Source organism: Blastomyces gilchristii, assembly GCF_000003855.2.
Source record: "Blastomyces gilchristii SLH14081 genomic scaffold supercont1.15, whole genome shotgun sequence".
Classification (NCBI taxonomy): Eukaryota; Fungi; Ascomycota; class Eurotiomycetes; order Onygenales; family Ajellomycetaceae; genus Blastomyces; species Blastomyces gilchristii.
The window spans coordinates 72,186-92,580 of NW_003101668.1; the positions used below are offsets into that span (position 1 = coordinate 72,186).

At 47.3% G+C, this 20,395-nt stretch overlaps 6 protein-coding genes across 7 annotated transcripts; 4 read left to right on the forward strand and 2 right to left on the reverse strand.

The window, feature by feature from the left end:
• Positions 1-424: 424 nt before the first annotated feature.
• Positions 425-4,796, forward strand: BDBG_06023 (MFS monosaccharide transporter). Its single transcript, XM_031722420.1, has 6 exons — positions 425-733; positions 804-1,971; positions 2,061-2,138; positions 2,211-2,693; positions 2,758-3,470; positions 3,535-4,796. The coding sequence occupies exons 2-6, from the start codon at positions 1,913-1,915 to the stop codon at positions 3,933-3,935; spliced, it is 1,734 nt and encodes a 577-aa protein (XP_031579646.1). The 5' UTR covers positions 425-733; positions 804-1,912; the 3' UTR covers positions 3,936-4,796.
• A 59-nt stretch (positions 4,797-4,855) lies between these two features.
• BDBG_06024 lies at positions 4,856-9,709 on the forward strand. 2 transcript variants are annotated; one of them, XM_031722421.1, is made up of 6 exons: positions 4,856-5,576; positions 5,667-6,102; positions 6,222-6,349; positions 6,462-7,014; positions 7,098-7,857; positions 7,930-9,305. In XM_031722421.1, the coding sequence occupies exons 2-6, from the start codon at positions 5,947-5,949 to the stop codon at positions 8,568-8,570; spliced, it is 2,238 nt and encodes a 745-aa protein (XP_031579647.1). In that variant the 5' UTR covers positions 4,856-5,576; positions 5,667-5,946; the 3' UTR covers positions 8,571-9,305. The 2 variants fall into 2 exon arrangements, with proteins under 2 accessions (XP_031579647.1, XP_002622844.1); XM_002622798.2 differs by having other exon boundaries at positions 4,856-6,102; positions 7,930-9,709.
• BDBG_06025 (RAB2 protein) lies at positions 9,232-11,311 on the reverse strand. The gene is made up of 2 exons (XM_002622799.2): positions 10,775-11,311; positions 9,232-10,678 (listed from the first exon to the last, which is right to left on the reverse strand). Exons 1-2 carry the CDS (start codon positions 10,841-10,843, stop codon positions 9,776-9,778), a joined length of 972 nt encoding a protein of 323 aa, XP_002622845.1. The 5' UTR covers positions 10,844-11,311; the 3' UTR covers positions 9,232-9,775.
• Positions 11,312-11,334: 23 nt separating this feature from the next.
• On the forward strand, positions 11,335-14,823 carry BDBG_06026 (uncharacterized protein). Its single transcript, XM_031722422.1, has 2 exons — positions 11,335-11,862; positions 11,931-14,823. The coding sequence occupies exons 1-2, from the start codon at positions 11,850-11,852 to the stop codon at positions 14,276-14,278; spliced, it is 2,361 nt and encodes a 786-aa protein (XP_031579648.1). The 5' UTR covers positions 11,335-11,849; the 3' UTR covers positions 14,279-14,823.
• BDBG_06027 (uncharacterized protein) lies at positions 14,534-19,560 on the reverse strand. The gene is made up of 2 exons (XM_002622801.2): positions 18,692-19,560; positions 14,534-18,522 (listed from the first exon to the last, which is right to left on the reverse strand). Exon 2 carries the CDS (start codon positions 18,332-18,334, stop codon positions 15,869-15,871), a length of 2,466 nt encoding a protein of 821 aa, XP_002622847.1. The 5' UTR covers positions 18,335-18,522; positions 18,692-19,560; the 3' UTR covers positions 14,534-15,868.
• Positions 18,852-19,627, forward strand: BDBG_06028 (uncharacterized protein). The gene is made up of 2 exons (XM_002622802.2): positions 18,852-18,913; positions 19,026-19,627. Exons 1-2 carry the CDS (start codon positions 18,902-18,904, stop codon positions 19,476-19,478), a joined length of 465 nt encoding a protein of 154 aa, XP_002622848.2. The 5' UTR covers positions 18,852-18,901; the 3' UTR covers positions 19,479-19,627.
• The last annotated feature ends 768 nt before the right edge of the window (positions 19,628-20,395 follow it).

The following is a 20,395-nucleotide window of genomic DNA, read 5'->3' on the forward strand; positions in this document are numbered from 1 at the left end:
TGGTAGGGGATAGCGCTGAATAATTGAAGGTTGTGGGGTAGAAAGTTCATATTTTGTTGCTCTGTAGTCTGTATGATAGTCCGTAATAGTAACTTAGTATCTATTATAAAGGACTGCTGGGAGTGAGAGGAGTTGTGTCAATGGTGTTGGATGGAGGAAGTGGACTCGTTGTCCTCAACCTATTTTCATATACTCTATTCCTCGATTTTGATATCTACGCGCAGACGCTGAGCCACGTCCTCAGGCGAAAAAAAATATAAACCAAAAAAGAAAAAAAAAATACATACGAAGGAAAAAGAAATGCGCTGATTGGATAGTTTTAGGGTTGCGCCACTCCGAGGCTGCGTGGCCGTGTTGGTGGTTGGTGTGGAAATAATAATGTGCCTGTTTCCTGTATCACCGTAATAACAAATACACCCCTAGTGTGCCTTTGAATCGGTCTTGGCTTTGCTTTCTACTCCTATCAGAGTGTTGCGGTCAGCAGCAGTAGGACAAGGAGAGCGTTGGATTTGATTGATTTGGTTCTCTCAGAAGAAGCAAAAGCACACTCAATTTTGATCAACTTTGATCAGTTTTGCCCTTGTCTTGGACTGTATAACTGAAAAGCTCCCAACCCCTTTTTTTTCCTGGTTAAAGTTACAAGACGTCACTTACATAACGCAGAATACGGAAACTTCGTCATCCGCAACCAGAACCACTTGTGCAAGAAAAATATCGAGATACATGTAGCCAGGTACCACTGCTGCCATTTTTTGCTGTAAAGAGACAAAGACCACGTGTACTGACCACTTACGGTACGCCAGGAAGTTAGCGGGAAGTGTCCACCGTCTGGGGCTGATTGTAATACCTCCAACAATAACTACTCGACTATCCTATCTTATTCCTAGTCTGGGAGAAACGAGAAACAAGACACCAGCAGATACAGCAGAGCCAGCAGAAACAACAGAGACAACCGGCATCAATATTCTATCATCATCATTATTCCAGCGTTGTTGCCACCCGTCCATACAGCGGCCAACCAGCTACCAACAACTTCCACTACACCCGGACTAACCACGCATCTCAGGTTCCGCAACAAATCAACAGCCAGCCAATCCACCGACAACCCCGGATCTTTCGATGCCCCGTCTGTCCTTTCTTTCTCGTCAGATGTCAGGCTTCCCATCTCCTCCTTGGCTGACCCCGTAACCACCAACGCAGCCCGTCCCCATTCTCCCGTCTCGTCTGCTACAGAACCACTCCTCCTGATCTTGATCACACCCCAACCAGCCAACCCGTTGGAGAGAGACCGATCACACCTCACCCACCCGACTCCTCCATCCCACTCCTCTTCCTACTCTCTCCCCTCCCCTTTCTACGATTTCCTCCGTAGGGCTGCTCCCGCCAGCCCTCACCTCCCACCGCCACCATTTCTTCCTCAACACCCCCCAAGCCTCCCACCGCTATCCCCCTCCGGTCCCTTTCTCCTCAATCCCGGCCCTCGCCTGATCCACCTTCCGCACTGTTAGACTTTTCACGCGAGAAAGAGGGCAACCGGCGGCTTTCTTCTTCCTCTCTTCCGCCTTCCGATTCAGACTCCGACTTCTCGGTTTGGTCAGACACTGGCGACCTCGCTGAACAACTAGCCAACGAAGAAGACCCTCTTCAGATCCATCTCCGTCATTCGCTTGAACATTCCGCCTTTGGGCGAAGCGGCTTTCGCTCTCGCGGGAAGCGTTCAAAACGGGTGCACTACCCAACTGAAGAGCACCCTCACGGAACCCACCATCACCATCACCACGACGACCACCACCACCACCACCACGAAGGCCACGGCAACGGTAACAGTGATAGTGGCCTCTTCAAGGAGATCCGTATCCCAACCCCAGCTCCTCGAACTATCTCGAGAGTGGAAAGAATATTAGCCGTTATCATGTCCCCTGGGGCCCCGCGAAAGGCCAGGAGCAATGGCCTGGTGGGCAAACCATTACTGTATGGACCTTCCCCTCCCTATGTATCTCTACATGGGCATATATCTATCAGGACAATTAGATTACTGACATTTGATTCCTCTCCCACAGATATTTAACGAGTGTTTTTGTGTCATTGGGTGTTTTCCTTTTTGGATATGATCAAGGAGTTATGTCAGGAATTATCACGTATGTACACCGCTTCATCTATGCATATATACACATGCATCGAAATCCCTAGAATCTCACAGTTCGTTTTAGGGGTGCCGATTTCAAAGACTATTTCAACCAACCGACTATGGCGGAGATCGGTACCATGGTTGCCATTCTGGAGATCGGAGCGTTCATTTCCTCTCTTATCGTTGGAAAGATTGGCGATATCATCGGCAGAACGCGCACCATTCTCTACGGGTCCATGGTGTTTTTCATTGGGGGTGCTTTCCAGACTTGCGCTACGGGCATTCCTATGATGCTCCTTGGTCGTATCATCGCCGGTTTGGGCGTGGGTGCCTTATCTACTATCGTCCCTGTTTATCAGTCTGAAATATCGCCTCCCCATAATCGAGGCAAGTTGGCTTGTATCGAGTTTACTGGAAACATTTGTGGTTATGCAGCCAGCGTTTGGGTAGACTACTTCTGCAGCTTTATCCCAAACAACTGGGCTTGGCGGTTACCTCTTTCGTTACAATGCTTTATGGGTGCTCTTCTGGGTTTTGGTAGTCTTATTATCTGCGAATCTCCTCGGTAAGTTCCTGAACTTGCTATATGTCCGTACAATATCAGTTTGCTGACATCGTAGAAAATATAGATGGCTGCTAGATACAGATCGCGATGAAGAAGGCATGGTCGTCATTGCCAACCTGTACGGTGGAGGTGACCTTCACAATGAGAAAGCCCGTCAAGAATACCGTGATATCAAAATGGGAGTCTTGATTCAGAGACAGGAGGGCGAACGGACATATGCAGACATGTTTCGCCGCTACCGCAAAAGAGTTTTCATTGCCATGTCTGCCCAAGCATTTGCTCAGCTCAACGGCATCAATGTTATTTCCTATTATGCCCCGTTGGTCTTCGAATCCGCTGGCATGATGGGACGTAAGGCAATCCTTATGACCGGCATTAACTCGCTATCCTACCTGGCTTCGACGATCCCACCTTGGTACCTTGTAGACCGCTGGGGTCGACGTCCAATTCTGCTTTCCGGCGCCGTGGCGATGATTATATCACTATCCTTTATCTCCTACTGGCTCTACCTTGATATTAAATTAACCCCAGTCCTCACCGTTGTTTCCGTCATGGTTTACAACGCCGCGTTCGGTGCTTCGTGGGGCCCCATCCCATGGTTGTATCCACCGGAAATTTTACCACTCAGCATTCGAGCAAAAGGTGCGAGTTTGAGTACTGCTTCCAACTGGGCGTTCAATTGGCTGGTCGGGGAAATAACCCCAGTCCTGCAGGAAACGATAAAATGGCGTCTTTATTTGATGCATGCTTTCTTCTGCGCATGCAGTTTTGTTCTAGGTAACCCGAATACCAACCAATCCTTACTCCGCTACTTTTCCGTACTAACTCCCTCATTTCGCAGTGTATTTCGTCTACCCCGAAACCAGTGGAATCCGCCTTGAAGACATGGATGCGATCTTTGGCGATGGAACTGCTGCTCCAACACCAGCCACGCCCGCAGAACGCGACGCTCTCATGGGCATCGGATCACCGGTGCCGTCTCTTGATATTCGAAGGTCTCCTGAGGGCTATCCCGGGGCCGAACATGCGATCCCAGGACTTGACATTAACCCACCCGAGTCAAGTAACAATAATTATAAAAATAATAAGTCTGATCGACCCAGCACTGGCACGGTAGAACGATCTGACCGCCGCGAAGGAATTGGCTCGTGGTTAGCTAGCATGATTGGGCGGGGGAGAAACTCCGGCAACAACGGTGATCAGGGACGATATAGTCGGCTTGACCAGGATGAAGAGAGTTAGAGTGATCATACTTTCAAAAGAGACAAAAGATCAAAAATACATAAATGTTGTGTTTGCAACGTGAAGGAAGGAGGGCAATTTTGGCTGATTGCGGTAGGGGAGGTGGAGCAGGGAGCGTACATCCTTCATCACACCCGCTAACGCTTCTCCAGCGAGCTCATTTTCTAGACCCAGGGTGGTACTACAATGTTTTTTTTTCTTCGGTGTGTTTTTCCTTTGATACTACCCCGCATCGGTTACACTTGATTGGGATCATTTCTTATTCAGCTTTTCTAGACCTCTGAAGTTTTATACAGTCTATTCTCCTTCCTGAAATTTCCTGGTCCACCCTTTGCGCCCGGTGGGAGCCAGGAACACCCCCCACACACACACCAATGTAGACGCCTTTTTCTCCTCCCTATTATTTCTTTCTTTCATATTTCCCATTTACATTATTTTTTCCCTCGGCTTTTCTTTTTCGTCCCGGTGACATACACGCTGGGCATTCAATTCTCCACTTTTTCCTACAAGTTTATTTTGAACATCTGGTTACATGATACATGTGCGAACTTTATTATATATTTGCTGTAATATTTCCTCATTCTTCATTTTCATATTTTCATCTTATCTGTCCGTCTGGCTGGCTGGCTAGGTCAGGGGAGAGAGGGAGAAAGCGGAGAGTAGACGCTACACATAGCCGGTTCATGTACATGTACATGAGAGTGCAACATAAACTGTTAATCCTTTTTCTTGTTTTCTTATTGCATTTTACATTTTATTATTAGTTTTAGATGGTCAAATCTGTGTTGGGTAATTTTATTTTATTTTATTATTTTATTATTTATTATTACTATTATTAACTTATTATTATTTTAAGACACATTTATTATTGTTAAATAGGGGCTGGTTGGATCCAGGGTTTGATACTCGCTAGCTATGGCTTTCAAACCTGTTACATTAAACTCCATATATATATATACTTGTTTGAGGGACCGGAAACGTTTGCAAACAATAATCGAAACTGATCTGCAACGTCACGTATTTGAACACCTTGTTCTTCTGAGATACACAGATCCTTGGATATATATAGATAGATCACCACCGAGCATCATCATCAGCATCATCTTTTTCTTCTACTCGGCTTCGAGAACCACCGCACATACCTGATCACCTGATAATATCCCATGCACCCGCCTTGGCACGTAACACATGGCGATGTAAGCGTAATACCGCGCCCAGCACAGGCCAACTACGGTGCAAACACACCCGCGGAGCAGGCCGCAATACAGCCGCGGTACAAACCGTACAGTACAGCCTCCGAAACAAGCCCAAATCCCAAAAGACCAACGATGCTTGTTTCGGCTTCATCATCCATCCTCTTTTTCTCACTCCTCCTGGTTGGCGAACAACAATCGTCTCTTTTTTCTCTCTCTTCTCCATTTCTTTTACTTTCTGCTCTTCTTCTATATACCTCTTCTCATTTATTTCTTCTCCAGATTTTTTTTCTCTTTATTTCTCCTCCTCCCCTGTCGCCCGTCCTTGTGCTGGGCGAAACAAATTAAACCCATATCCTTGCTCAATTGGCCTGCCCTATCTCCAAAGCCCCCGTTTTCCTCGCCGTTTCCTTGTACAGTAGTTTATTCCTTCATTCCTTATCGTCGGGTTAGCTTCTTCTTTTTATTTTTTAAACCATTTCATTTGGAAAACAACGGGTTACATTCGCTCATACTTCCGCCCGCCTGCCCTTCAAAGAACTCGATTTCGTTCTCGGATGCTTATTGCGAGAGGGAGCTGTTCGACCGGATAATTTCATTTCTATCACGCTACGCTGAATCCATCTGATGGATATTGCTCTTGTCCATCTTTACTTTTAACTAGCCTCGTTGCGTTCTCAATCGTGTACCTCCTACGGTTTCGGGACCTTTTCGAATAAGCCTGTTGGCTCCTGATCCAAAGCCTCCCCTTCACCCCCTCTTTCTCCTCCTCCGCTATCTCTCTCCCGTCAACATTCTCTCCTACTCTTCCACCCTTCATGGCGGCCCATGAGACTGCCACGGCCACTGGCACCTCTCAGAACCCTGATCTACGCCGAAGAAACGTCACCGGTTCGGAGAAAGATGGCAGTGGGGTTAAAAGACACACTCCGTTCGAGGTTGACGAGAAGAGAAAGAAGCAAGCACCACGCAAGGTAATTTTTTCAATACCCATGGCTTTCTTTTCTGTTGAGGCGTGGACCACAATCATCCCTTCAATTGCCATAAGCTTTGGTCCATCAATTTAACTCTGGTTTGTCTTTTCCGGTCATAGTCTACCTTCATCGATGTCCTGGACGAGTGGGAATTTATTATTGCTCCACTGATATTCACTGCGTTCTCCTTCTTCACGCGAATGTGGCGTATTGGTAGATCAGATATCGTAACCTGGGATGAGGCTCAGTAAGTTGTACCAGGGTCCAAATTGGTGATTGGTAGCCGCTGGAATGATAGGAGCTACGACGTGGGTTTTGCTGTCGATCCCGCTGCTAACTAACCGCGTAAACCCTGATAGTTTCGGCAAATTTGGCTCCCATTACTTGAAGAGGGAGTTCTATTTCGATGTACATCCGCCGCTGGGGAAAATGCTGGTGGGCCTCTCGGGATACCTTGCGGGCTACAATGGCTCGTTTGAATTCAAGTCCGGAGAGAAGTACCCCCCTGAGCTTAACTACACTTTCATGCGTTTGTTCAACTCCTTTTTCGGAGCTGTTTGCGTTCCCCTAGCCTACTTTACCGCCCGCGAACTAAATTTACGTCGCCCGGCTGTCTGGTTGATCACTCTGATGGTTCTGTGTGAGAATTCCTATGCGACCATCTCCAGATTCATTCTCCTTGATTCAATGTTGTTATGTTTTACCTTCACGACTACCCTTTGCTGGGCCCGATTCCACCGTCTGCAAAATAAAAGTTTCTCGGCGGAATGGTTCGCCTGGCTGTTTCTGACTGGGCTAAGCATTGGCTGTGTCTGCAGTGTTAAATGGGTGGGATTCTTCGTTACTGCTCTAGTCGGGCTCTATACAGCTGAGGATCTCTGGAACAAGTTCGGTGATCTCAAAATGCCCAAGGTAAGGGGGTTGGACCATTCAGTTTATTTCTTGTGCCTTTTTTTATGTATCACCGGAAATGTAACTAATATGCCCATTAACAGGTTGTGCTTGCAGAACATCTTGCCGCTAGGGTAGTGGGATTGATCATTATTCCGCTGCTCGTCTACATGTTCTCGTTCTATGTCCACTTCCTTATCCTCGAAAACTCAGGACCCGGCGATGCACAAATGAGCTCTCTATTCCAGGCCAACCTGAAAGGCACAAACGTTGGAAAGAATAGCCCACTTGAAATCGCCATCGGATCAAAGGTTACGCTGAAAAATATGGGATATAGCGGCGGCCTTCTCCATTCACACGTCCAAACGTACCCAGAAGGATCAACTCAGCAGCAAGTAACTTGCTACCACCACAAGGACACCAACAATGACTGGTTTATCTATCCGAATCGCCAGGAACCTAATTATGACCCGAACGATCCCTTGAAATATGTCGCCGACAAGGATGTCATCCGGCTCATTCATGCGCAAACAGGACGCAACCTACATTCGCACACCGTATCTGCACCGATAACGAAAAGCCACAACGAAGTGTCTTGTTATGGAAATACGACGGTAGGAGATGAAAAAGACCACTGGCGCATTGAGGTACTCGGCGACGTCGCCTCTAGGGACCGGTCGAAGATTCGCACTTTGACGACTTCGTTTCGCCTCCGACACGCTGTGCTTGGCTGCTACCTTCGCGCTGGCACTGTCAATCTCCCGCAGTGGGGTTTCAAGCAGATTGAAACCACTTGTATCAAGGAAAATAACCCTCGGGACAGATATACTCACTGGAATGTTGAGAGTCATGTTAATGAAAGATGTAAGTTTTTCTCTCGTGCCTGTCGTTTTTGCTTCGAAGAGGCTGATCAAATTTCTAATACCTACTTTCTAGTACCACCTGGTGACCCCGGTTCCTATAAATCCCCCTTCCTACAAGACTTCATCCACCTCAACGTCGCAATGATGACCTCAAACAACGCTCTTATCCCTGACCCAGACAAACAAGACGAGCTCGCCTCACAATTCTGGCAATGGCCTATTCTCCACGTCGGCCTGCGCATGTGTTCCTGGGACGACAACGTCATCAAGTACTTCCTCCTCGGCAACCCCATCGTCTACTGGGGCGGCACCCTCAGTCTAGTCCTTCTCGGCGCAATCCTCGCGTGGTACCTAATCCGCTGGCAGCGCGGCTACGACGAGCTCAGCCTCGCTGACATGGAACACATCTACCACTCAGGCCTATACCCGGCGATAGGCTGGTTCCTGCATTACTTCCCGTTCGTCGCCATGGCGCGCGTGACCTACGTGCACCACTATTACCCAGCGCTGTATTTCACGATATTGTCCCTGGGCTTCTGTATGAATTGGTTTACGCAGAAGTTGCCCCGTTCGGTCGAGTGGGCGGTTTACACAGTTCTCTATGCAGCCGTTATTGGGTTATTTGTACTTTTCCGCGATATTGTGTTTGGGATGGAAGGTTCGAGCTCGAAATGGGCGCATCTGGGTTGGTTGAGTACGTGGCGGATTGCGTAGGTCTTTCGAGCTTTGGAAGGAAAGAGAAGGGGGGAGATAGAGACGTGTTTGAAAACGGAAGATGTATTGTTGCTATCTTATCATGCTACATTTGTGGTATTTATTTTGCTTTTCCTTTCTTTTAATTGTTGTGTTTCATTTTACAGTTTCTGAATGACGCAAAAAAACGGGAAAAGAATAATTTTTAGAAAAGAGAATGTTTTAATTTGTTTTGAAATACTTTTTCCCTTATTTTCTCCCTCATTGTTTCATTCCGCATGTTTGTTTTATTTCCATTGTTATTGGCAGCGTTCTCTGTGAAACAGAATACATATTTGATCAGGTAACTATGGTATGGCTTTGTGCATGGGAATGAACAGGGAAGGACAGTGATATGTATTGATTTGATATATGTACAGTTATCAATCTGGAATCTCTTCACATTTTGTCAGTTGTAGAACAGAACAGGGGAGTCTACCATGAGCTTTTTTTGTCCATTTGAAAAAGGGGAACGAAATTTCCTATCAGTGGTAGAGAAATCCCTTCCAATGAGGGTCCCTCATCACCCTCCCTCCTCTACTACTGGTCTGGTTCTTCTCCTTGAGTGAGCTTTTGAGCATATTTCTTCTGCAATCATTTGTCCATCTTCTTGGCCTCATTTTGTGAAGAGGTCATACAAACAACAAGAAATGTTATTTTCCATGTCATGAACAGGAGATTCAAAAAAATACAAATAAAATTGGGGCTCACCTAATCCTACAAACTTGAATGTGAAGTAGAACATCATAATACAGCACTAATAACAAAGTGGGTTGAAAGAGGTGGTTGGTTGTCTTTTGATTCTTCGGAGGGAGGCTCAGCGGATAACACTGCTCCTGGAAAAAGATAATTAAGCATCACACCCCCTATTAAAATACCCTAGACATGAATATAGTTATGCTATAAGAAATATTATGTAAAGGCAAAAGAAAAGAAGGAAGGAAAACAATATTAAATAGAGATATGACGCAACTAATATAACAGAGGGGCAGAGGGGCAGAGGGGCAGAGGGGCGTATGTGGTAAAACAAGAGGTAGTGGTATAACAAGCCCGTTGACCCGGAACTGTTTCTTGAAAGGCAATAAAGTGAAATAGGCCAAAGCAGCGAGCGGTAATAAAAGGAGCAGAACTAAAAAAAAAAAAAAAAAAAAAAAAAAAAAAAAAAAAAAAAAAAAAAAAAAAAAAATTCAACAACATCCACCGCCGCCTCGCCCCATCGCATCATTAACGCCCAGTGTAACCGTCCTCTGCACGCGCCCCGCACCACCCGCTCCCCCAGTGGCTCCAAATCCCTTAACACCACTCCGCCGGTCGTTCAAGTCATACCGCCCGGCCTCGATGTTCCGGTATATCCGCTCTGCAACCTCCAGGAACGCCCTCTCAACCCCTTCTCCAGACTTTGCACTCGTCTCCACGTACCGCGAAATATTATTGGCTCGGCACCATGCCTCCGCTTCCTCTCTTGTAACTATAGCTTCCTTCTGAGGTTTACCGCCATCATCAGCACTATTACTCCCTGCTAGAGAAGGGGCAGCAAGATCGCTCTTATTGCCAACGAGGATGACCACGATCCCTTCCTCGGCGATCTGGCGCAGGTCCTGCAGCCATTGCGTCAGGGAGGCAAAGGTGGAGGGACGTGTGATGTCGAAGACTAGGAGGGCACCGGAGGCGCCGCGGAAGTAGGAGCGGGTGATTGATTTGTAGGTTTCTTGGCCGGCAGTGTCCCAGAGGGAAAGTTTCATGCGTTTTTGGATGGGTGGGGATTGTAGTTTGCGGGGAGGGGAGGGCAGGCCGGATGGTGGTTGTGGCTGTTGATGGGGGGGTTTTCGCTTCGAGGGATCGCTTCCGTTCATTAATGTCGTAGGATCATGGGGGGTCGATGTAGCGGCAGTAGTGGTGGTTGTTTGGGACGGGGGGATAATCGGGAGGTGAGATGATGGGTCAGTAGACAACGAAGAGGGAAGGTCAAAGTCTATGCCAAGGGAATCCGAGGCTGGCGGCCCGACGGGGACGATGCGGGAGCCGAATTCGACGCCAATTGTTACATCGTGGGATGAGGAGAAACGACCTTCACAGAGTCGGATGGTGAGCTGAATATGAAAGGGTTAGTTGGACGGAATGCGATAGTAGATATCTAGAGTAGATATCGAGATGGGGAGATGAAAATGGGAAAGGGGAGAGCACACGCTAGATTTACCGGTGCCGGAATCACCAATACAGACAAGCTTTGCGATGTAATCCCATGGCTGCGACATGAACGCAACTGGGTTGTGAGTTGAGGTAGTTATCCTATCTCGAAGGTGAGGTTAAAATGGTGAGTTGTTGGGATAGCGGCCGGAGGTAATTAGCCGGGTAGCTGCAAAACCGTACAGAACAAGTTAGATTTGAGCGCAGCGGAGATATGTAGAGCTGTAGCGGCGGAGTAAGAGAACAGAATTGAATGTAGGTTTTATTGTATGGAGGATGTAATGTTTTGCGTGTGTGTGAGAGAGAGAGTGAGAGAGAGAGAGAGAGAGAGAGAGAGAGAGCTGCGAGATTGAGCTCTGGTGAGGCAGAGTTATGTTTATGGGGATGATGAAGATGCTCCAGCTAGTGAGTGAACGGGACTAAACGGGACCAAAAGGTTCAGTCTCCTTGATGAGCGCTGAATGGTCCGTATCTGTAATATTTATAAATATATACAAACGATAAATATACATACAAATATACAATATAGATATATATAAAATATATGTACAAAAAAATGAAAAAAATGAAAAAATGAAAAATGAAAAATGCTGCCCAAACAACGGAACAGAGCAGAAGCACATGACACGCGGATGACCTAATCGCTCGCTGCCTGCTGAGTCATGCTCTGCAGTGTGACTTTGCTTGATCACGATCCGGCATCATTCATTCTTCGTCTCCTTCAGCTTCTTCTCAGCAACTCCCCAGCTTCATTTATTTGCCGATGATCCCGTCTCATTCTTCTTTGTATGCTCTTCTTTGATCCCCTTTAATCCCTCCGGGCCGTGTTGCCTCTCCTAGGGTTGTTGTTGTTCTGGCTGTTTCTATGTCAAGCTCTCTATTCACCGACTCTTTTCCCTCTCCACACTCCCACCAGTAATAAGACACACACACACACACTCACCTCTCTCACTACTGGACGTGTGCCTGTGGGCCATCTCTTATTTTATTCCTCTACATACCTCCTATACTGCCGTACGACCAGTTTTGATATATCACTCTCTATGCCCGCGACTGGACTGAACCTAGCTAACGATGTTTTCGGAATGTATGGAGCTTCCTTCCCCACACTTCCATCCCTAGTCACGTCATAATATCACTAACCGCCAAACCTAGATGCCTCCCGATTCCTAGCCCAGTCCCAGTCCAGAATAGCCTTCAGTCCAGATAACAACGAAAGACAAGGCTCAGACCGTTACAATAGAAGATTCAATCAGCCTTCTGGGTCTTCGCGAAATCCAGCCTCCAGGTCCTATCTTCACCGCGCCATTGGCAACCCCTACCAACCAAGCTCGTCTCACATCTCGCACTTCCCCTTTTCCTCAAGGGCCTCCATACAGCATGCTCCTCTCTTCTACAGTGCTGCTGATGAATTTAGAGAAGAAGATGACGAGCAGGAGCACGAACGCGAAATTGCAGATTTCTACGCCCTGCAGAGATCTCGACGCCATTTCGACTCGAGGCATCTGGAAGAGTCATCCGAGGTTGATGACGATGGCAAGCACTCTGAAAATAGTATGGATGCTGCTGGTAGTAACCATAGCAATCGCGGAAGAGGCGGAGGCATCAAGAGCTCCTGGCGTGCCGGTAGATCTAGTGATGCCACGCCTGTTCTGGGAGGCAAGCCCTTCGAGCGACTAGACGAAAGTGATGAGAATGAGGCTGACGATAGGGGCAGCACGGGCGCCAGCTCTCTTGGGAAAGATAGGATGGTTGATGTTGGCCTAGAAGATACGCTGAGGAGTGATATGGTGAACGTGCAACGAGATAGCGCGCGTGATGATTTCGCTGATGATGACTCTCCACCAGCCGTCCAACAGTTCCGAAAACAACCTGACATCGCGGGGGACCATTTCCAAACTAGCTCCTCCTTCTTACCCAAAGAAACGGATAAGCGCGCCCTTCTGGAGCATCCTCGCCCTCCAAGCTCTACGGGATCGTCCGTTCCGGCGTCAATGACGCACCCGGACTTCGAACCTCCCCAGCATGACGCATTTTGGGGCAACCTCTTTTTAATCTCTCTCGTGGGCATGTTTGCTACAGCTTTTCTTATTTATTTGCACACGTCCCTACCAGAGGGTAAGCCTATCCTTGGCGATACCATTTATTCCACTCTTCATGCCTCTTTTTTTCTCTTAGCGATATATACTCTGGTTTCCATTCTGGTTTCTTTGTTGTGGCTAGCGTTCCTTCGTTCATATGTCCGCCCCTTGGTCTATTTGGTTTTATTAGCAGTCCCTCTGATACTCTACACATTTGCTCTTTTTCCTTTCATTGCTAGCTTTGGCGGGGCTTGGCATGGCCAAAGCATCCAAGACAAAGTCATGCGCTGGGGTTCCTTGGTACCCGCCATAATTGCATCTGTCTGGGTATATTCCGTCATTCAGGGTCGTTTTTCAACGGAAAAAGCGATCAGCATCTTGGAGTTTTCATGTCGCATTCTTGCATCCAGCCCAGCGCTGCTCGCACTTGGGTTTATCACCTTGGCTGTTATCGCCTCCTGGACATGGGTATGGATCCTCATGTTCACCCGCGTGTTCCTTGGTGGCCATATCTCCACAACAAAAAATATGTTTATAATCAACGCGGGAAGCTGGTGGCTGGCCGTCTACTTCATCCTAATTTATCTTTGGTCCCTGGGAGTGATTTCAGGTATCCAAAGGACCGTCACGGCTGCAACTGTCAGTCAGTGGTACTTCCACCGGTTATCAGTACCAGCACCTTCATCCCGACAAATCGTACAGGCAGCATTAATTCACTCCGTCAGCACATTATTCGGCACCATCTGCCTCTCAACACTCCTCGCCCTACTGATACGTCTACCACTAATCGTCCTTCCTAGACGGTTGTCGTCGTTTCTATCTTTAGCCGCATACTCTTGCGTTCCCACTCCCATCGCCGCTCTCACTAACTCCCTAACTCTAACCTACAGCGCCATCCACTCACTGCCCCTGGGCATTTCCGCCCGCAGCCTCAGCCAAATGACGTTCCTCGCCCCATCAACAGCAGCCACCTCACTCCACCCAACCTCCTTCTCCTCTAACCCACGAGGCAACACCAACGGTCACAACAATTCTTCTCTCCTTCCATACCGCCTCGCCAAACTTTTCCTCCATGCTATGCGCTTCACAATGTCGTTATGTCTAGGTTTCGGCGGGTGGGTATCTACCGCTCGTGGCTTGCAATTAGCTACTACGGGAACAGGAACGGGAACAACCTCCACTATCCGAGGCAGTTTATACGCGTATGTTGTGGGATTGATTGCGGGGGCTATTGGCTGGGGTGTCCTGGGTGCGATGGAAGGCGTGCTGACTGGCGTCGTGGATGCAGCTGTTGTTTGCTGGGCTAGTGAGGTGGGCAGCGAGAGGAGGGAGGCGAGGTATTGTCGGGAAGCTGGGTGGTTGTTTGGTGGGGAGAGGAATCGCGGAAGAGGTAGGGAGAGCGAGGATGATTACGACGTTTGATATAAATCTTTTCCCATTGATTTGATGCGAGCGCTTTCATTTATCAACTAGCGAAATGATTCTCGGAGCGTATCTCATTTGAAAAAAAATTTTGGACTAGAGCGAGCAGAGCATTTATGTTATCTATTTTTGTTTCTGCTATGAATGGATGGCGATGGTTACAGCAAAATGCTTTATGCGCATGCATGCATTGCAACATCCCTTTTCTATCATAACTTGAAGGCTGCATTGAGTGGTGCAAGTTGCCCGGTTGGCCTGGCCTTTATTTATAATTAGTTAGAAGAAGATATCATTTATTTTTCATTTGTTTTTCACAGTATCTTTCGTCCATTAGGATTATTTACGTTTTCGTGATTTTATTTCTTCATCCTGAGCAAAACGAACGTTGTTTCTACATATTCCCCAACACCACAAGTGACAATTGATGTTTTCACGCTTTCTTGCGGGTTAATCTTTAACGACTAAAAAACGACTATGAGATCATCGAATAATTTCCATTCATGCAACCATGTCACCTCAGTCAATACTACAATTTCTCAGTTCCAGTTCTCAACCCTCATGCCCATGCGTTGGATCCTACCAAATCGGAATAGTAAAAAACGTATAACTGCGAATAGCAAAAGAAATCCAATCTGATGAATGTTTACCCCACCCCACCCCAGCCACCCAATCACTAAACGATGGGCACGGTACTGTGTACATATATACTCATCCAAATCCAATCCAGTCAGGTCCCGGTCCAGTGAGTATCGGGGAAAAACTCTCCTTTCGTCCAGCGCCCAAACACCACAGAGAGAAGAGAACTAGTTCCCCGGATATTTAAAGGAATGCAGGGAAAGTAAAACAAAACTATAAGCTGGGGTGCTCGTGGCATATATGCCATTAGCAGGATAAACAACAGCAAAAAAAAAAAAAAAAAAAAAAAACTGAATAGAGAGGGTGAACAACACAAAGAGAAGAGAGAGAAGGAGAATGAAGGAAAGAATAAGCAGAAAAAGAAAAAAAATTTTGGAAAAAAAAAGATTGGAAAAGCGTTGGAGTCGCTCTGAAATAGTTTTCCCCGCTAAAAAAAAATAATATGCCGAGTTCGTTGGTATCATAAATAATGTATATTTGAGACAGAGATGGAGAGTTTGAGACAGTAATAGAATGAGATGTGTGCGTGTGCGGAGGAGGTTATGTATGGAAAGGGAGTGGGGAGGAAAGGAGGGAAAAAGTATAGGGCACCAAGTATATGAAATAAGGGGTTTCGTTGGAGGAGATGAGAATGTTGCTCGTTTAATAAACACAGTAGGCTGAGGAAATAGGAGCAGTGAAGTTGGAAAGAAAAAGTGTTTTCGAAACGAGGTTGGTAAACCAGTGGTATACGATGACTTCAATCAAAGGAAAATAAATGACGGCGAAGTTATTCTAGAAGGGGAACTTGTGATTAAGAAAATTTCTCCATGACAAAGCTACTAGGGTATATCGAGGAAATAAGATGTAAATAGAGGTGAGTTTCAGTTCCAACAAGCCAGGGAACTTGAAAAAAAGTAGAGAAATGCCAAAGAAAGAGGAAAAGAAAAATCATGACAGTCAAACAAATACATTTCATAACCCAAGCTGACCTTTCCACTCTACCCGTTCTTTCTTGGTCCACTCGGTCAGAAACACCCACCCAAACCTAATCGCCTCAAGAGGGGTAGCCGTACGATCGAGAGGTAAAAAATATTCTCCTGAATATTCACCCAGCACAAGAGCCTTCTCTCGACCCCTTTCTGAGAAATTCATGGACCGCTTCGACCACGTCTCTGGGTATTGGTGGGTCAGTACATCCTCCGACAGTTTGCGCGACCCCTCGAGCCAAAGGGCTCTAGCCTCTCTGTGTGAATCGACGAGTCGTTTCCTAAGATCCATAAAATCCCTATGCTGCTGCTGTTTTTTGCTTTCTTCTGAAGTTACCGTATTGCCATCGCTTCCTGGAGTGGGAGCGGGACTATGGTCGCTTGGAAGTGCGGTCATCGCAAGGCGCTCGAGGTCGAGGCCGTGGATGATTTCGTGGAAGACAGCGCCGAGGAGGGAGCAAAGGGCGTGGAGATGCGGGTACTTGTCCATGTTGCCTTTCACCATTTTCCAGTATGGGACGATGGACAACCAGGTTGATGAGTCTCCCAGTCGACGGTTTAAGGTTCTGTGCCTATCGTCAAGGATGAAGGCGAGGATAAAGCAGAGGACCGCTTCAACTGCAATCGCCGCGCTAAGCTTATGATCGGCGTCTGTCGCATGCGGTCCCGGGTACCTCTGGGATGAACGTTTTAATTCGCGACCTATATTGAAATATTTCTGGGATTCTTCTTGCCATGAACGAGATTCTGCTGTATCCCGAGGTTTGTTTTGTGGGTTATCACTCGGCGTTACAGGTGAGTGTTTGGTGGTTGCTTTCTCCGCGCTTCCAGGTGTGCTCGTGTTCATTCCGCGGTCCAACCCTGCTGGTAGCTTCGAATCACCGTCTCCAGAGCCTAGACGGCGCATGGTTGTAGCCCTCAAATCCTTACTTGGAGTTAGAAATTGGCCCTTTGATACTGATGTCGGCTGTTGCGGAACGGAAGGAGACTTGAAGGCCGTTGTGGCTGGAGTCCTTGGTCGCTTTTCAGCGCGCTGTACTTCTGTTGATTTCGAAGAAGGGGCAGTTTTACTCTTTCGCTGACTTTCAGGTTCTCTTTTCTGTTTCGATGACTGGTGATGAGGTGTGCTTTTATATTTACCAGAAAACCTGAGTAACGCTTCTATCCGTTTCCGATTGGACCTCCCGTATCTTAGTTTCACAATAAGTTTGGGTTTGGCAAGTTGGGTTGTTCCCTTGGGCTTCGAGGAAATTTGCGATTGTGTATGATCGACAGCTCTAGAACGTTGGTTATTGGAAGGGACAGGCCTTGCGACGCTATTGTCCTGGGGCTTGGAGGATGAAGACGATACTCTAGCCTTGGTAGTTTTATCGCTTGAACTGGAGGTAGAACTAGAATGGGGCCTTGGTTTATTCGACTTGGGTAGTGGCCGCTCAGGCTTCGATCCTGTAATGGTAGAGGGTGACGGAGCTTTCCTGGGGCTGGAAATTCTGTCTATAGATAGCTCGCCGCCTTTTATCTTAGCTAGCTCTTCCTCTATATCTGGTGGGAGAGTGGGTGAGAGTAATCTAGGGAGCCTAGGTGTAACGCTAGTAGGGGGAAGTGTTGGAGAGAGTAGCGCGGGAACAACAGGCGGCGCATTTCTTTGTCTCGTGGGTTTATTATCGGGAGGTTCCTTTGTAGTTGAAAGTCGCGGCTTTTTAGTGGGGGGCGGGGATTCTCGAGCTGATGGTGGAGGTTTGTGGGAACTAGGTGTGGATCGGGAATTTCCATCGCGGGAACTTTTAGATTGCGAAATTCCGTTAGCATTATCGGAGCAATTGTCGGTTGTTACAGACGTGGTGGCTTTTCTTTTAGAAGGTAATATCACCGGCACCTTGGGCGTTGGCACGGGTTCTCGAGGTGACTTGGGTTTTACGGCTGGAGTCAAACGATCCGTGCCATTCCTGCGATTCACTGGGGTAGCGCTTCTAGGAGGTGATTTTGGAGTTTCATATGCTTTCTTTTTGTAGTCACTCAGACTAATTTTTTTTCTCTGAAGCTTTTGTTTTGGTGTATCGACGGACGGGCTTGTGGCGATGCTTGGGACTTTCGACGTATCTTCTTCCATGATGTTTCCACGTTCATCAGACCATCCCCCCACAGCAACGAGTAGAGTGTCCTCAACCTGGTGGGGCAGAAAGGTCATGTACTGAAGGTGTTCCTCCTCCGGCGCAAATGGTCTATTATCACCCACAGCCCAATTACTGACGAACCGGGAACCCAAGTGGAAAGGTCTTTCAGTGGGGACCTTGAGGAGGTATGGGGACGCGGGTAGCACTTTGTCGGAGAGGTGTTTGAAGCGAGTATTGACGCCCTTGAGAAATTCTGAATAGGATCTTTTGGCTGGCACACGCGACGAGGCTTCGGTGGTGTTTTGGGTCCGGTGTGAGGTTTGGAGCTCAACGGACATGGCAGATCGCTACGGACGCAAGCGCAATGATTGTGGACGAAACTCAGCGCTGTAAGCTGAGCTTAAGGGTGTATATAATAGCTTGGAAAGAGAGCGCGGGTGGCAGGGGATTTGTTTGTATTCGGCGAAAGGGGAGCGCAGGTGGATCTGGGAAAGCTCCGGCCGTTCGAGCATTCAGTGGTTTTTAACTGCTAGAGGAGAGCTCAAATTAGTAAACTAATAACCTATTCACCAGTCCTACCCACCACGACAGATGCGAACTCGAAGTGAACAAGGTGGGGTATGGTAAGAGAGCAATAAATAGAAAAAAAAAAAAAAAAAAAAAAAAAAAAAAAAGACACAGCGCATTCAACTCACAAGTGGTGAATAGTAGGAGCATCACAACAGCAATCCCAAGCCAGAGCCAGCGATCGCTTTGCTTTCTTGAAGTGCGCGTTTCGTAGGTTAACTGACAGACCGGCTGGCTGGCTGGGCCGACACAGAAGACGGCCCTTCCAACCGCAGCTTGCAACAACAGACAAGACAGGCCGGCGTGGGTGTTGGTCAGAGGGGGATTTCACGAAGAAAATGGAGCCCAGGGTGAGGCCAGCTGATGCCCATAAGCGCTTGTCCAAAAAAAATGAAAAAAAATAAAAATAAAAAATAGCAGAGGATGGCGGGTTAACAGGAAGCGGGAAAATATATGAACTAGATCAGACAAGCAGTGACAGCAAGGCCGCAGCGATACAGCCCAGCGTTCTTCAGGACTGTGGTTGGATGGGCGGCTGAGGTTCGGGCTCCAATGGGCGAGGCCATTGATTGGGGGGAGGAGAGGAATCGAGGGAAGGCAGCGAGCGAGAAAACAGGAGGGAAACCAGAAAGGCCTCGAGACAACGGAGGCTGCAGAGCTGTAGGGGTTAGTTCGTGGGCGTTGGCGGGAGGAAAATGCGGGAGGAGAGGAGGACGAGCAATGGTGGTGATGGTGATGGTGGTGGTGGTGATATGGTGTGGTGATGATGATGATGATGATGATGGTGGTGGTGGTGGTGGTAGTGGTGGTAGTGGTGGTAGTGGTGGTGGTGGGTGGAGTGAGTGGCGGAGATCGCAGCAGTCGAACGGCGGGAGAGGATCGATCACGGCTGGTGGAGCTGGCGTAACAAAGTAACTTAACAAAGCTTGGATTTCTTCACTGGAAGGGAGATCGCCGCTGTTATTGGAGAATCTGCTACTAGTGATCTCGGGCTGGGGAAAAAAAGAATAAAGGAAAATAATTATTGTATGTTTCTAGTAACTATAGGATGTAGTAGATATATATATATCTATCTATCTCTGGCTAAATAAATAACTATACTGCGTATAGCTACTTCTATTTCTACTGTGGAATAGGTGTGTTTAGAAGTCACTCGCCGTCTTGCTGCGGATACTGACCGTTCTCCAACGCATCGATGATAGAATTGATTGTTGGAGTCTCTTAAGTTCTGCAATCCAAATAGAACGGATCCAATTGTTTCAGCTCCTTATTGTATAGTTATCTGTGAACAAAGCCTCTTTTGTCTGTCTGTCTTCTCGGTATTTCTTGACATATCCATCCTTGTTGCTAAAGCTCAGTCCATGTTTCCAATCGCCATGCTCTCAAGGCTGCTCATATAGTTAACTCTGCTACGATCATTTAGACTCATATTCATATTCTGCCTCAAAAGGGTTTCAAGTTTGGCTTCTCAACAATTGATTCGTACTGTACTCTGCTCACACTTAATCGTTAGCTTGGAAGAATTGAATGTCTGGCAAGCCTAATATTTATCTAAGGAAACCTCATTTCCCCTGGACAAAGACCGAATCACGCCATAAACTAACAGTTGAGATTACGGGTTCTGTAGAGAGAGTTTCTTTGCCCTGTTAGAGTTGCAACACAGAGTTCCTAGGCGAAAAGTTACAATACATTTATTGATTTAAACCCTTCCGACGTTGATCCCGGGTATCTAAAAGTTCTGGTTAGTTAGGGAGAAAGAGTTTGGTTTCATCCCGGAAACTAAGTCTAAACAAGTTGGTTGGGATTGTCTTACCCAGAATTTCTGTGTTAAG

Bases quoted from the DNA above. Each gene is read 5' to 3' on its own strand.
- BDBG_06023 (XM_031722420.1), top strand. From the start codon at position 1,913: ATGTCCCCTGGGGCCCCGCGAAAGGCCAGGAGCAATGGCCTGGTGGGC. The intron at 2,139-2,210 runs GTATGTACACCG...AGTTCGTTTTAG, and splicing joins GTTATGTCAGGAATTATCAC to GGGTGCCGATTTCAAAGACT. The intron at 2,694-2,757 runs GTAAGTTCCTGA...TAGAAAATATAG, and splicing joins ATTATCTGCGAATCTCCTCG to ATGGCTGCTAGATACAGATC.
- BDBG_06024 (XM_002622798.2), top strand. From the start codon at position 5,947: ATGGCGGCCCATGAGACTGCCACGGCCACTGGCACCTCTCAGAACCCT. The intron at 6,103-6,221 runs GTAATTTTTTCA...TTCCGGTCATAG, and splicing joins AGAAGCAAGCACCACGCAAG to TCTACCTTCATCGATGTCCT. The intron at 7,858-7,929 runs GTAAGTTTTTCT...CCTACTTTCTAG, and splicing joins GAGTCATGTTAATGAAAGAT to TACCACCTGGTGACCCCGGT.
- BDBG_06025 (XM_002622799.2), bottom strand. From the start codon at position 10,843: ATGTCGCAGCCATGGGATTACATCGCAAAGCTTGTCTGTATTGGTGAT. The intron at 10,679-10,774 runs GTGTGCTCTCCC...TTTCATATTCAG, and splicing joins CCGGCACCGGTAAATCTAGC to CTCACCATCCGACTCTGTGA.
- BDBG_06027 (XM_002622801.2), bottom strand. From the start codon at position 18,334: ATGTCCGTTGAGCTCCAAACCTCACACCGGACCCAAAACACCACCGAA.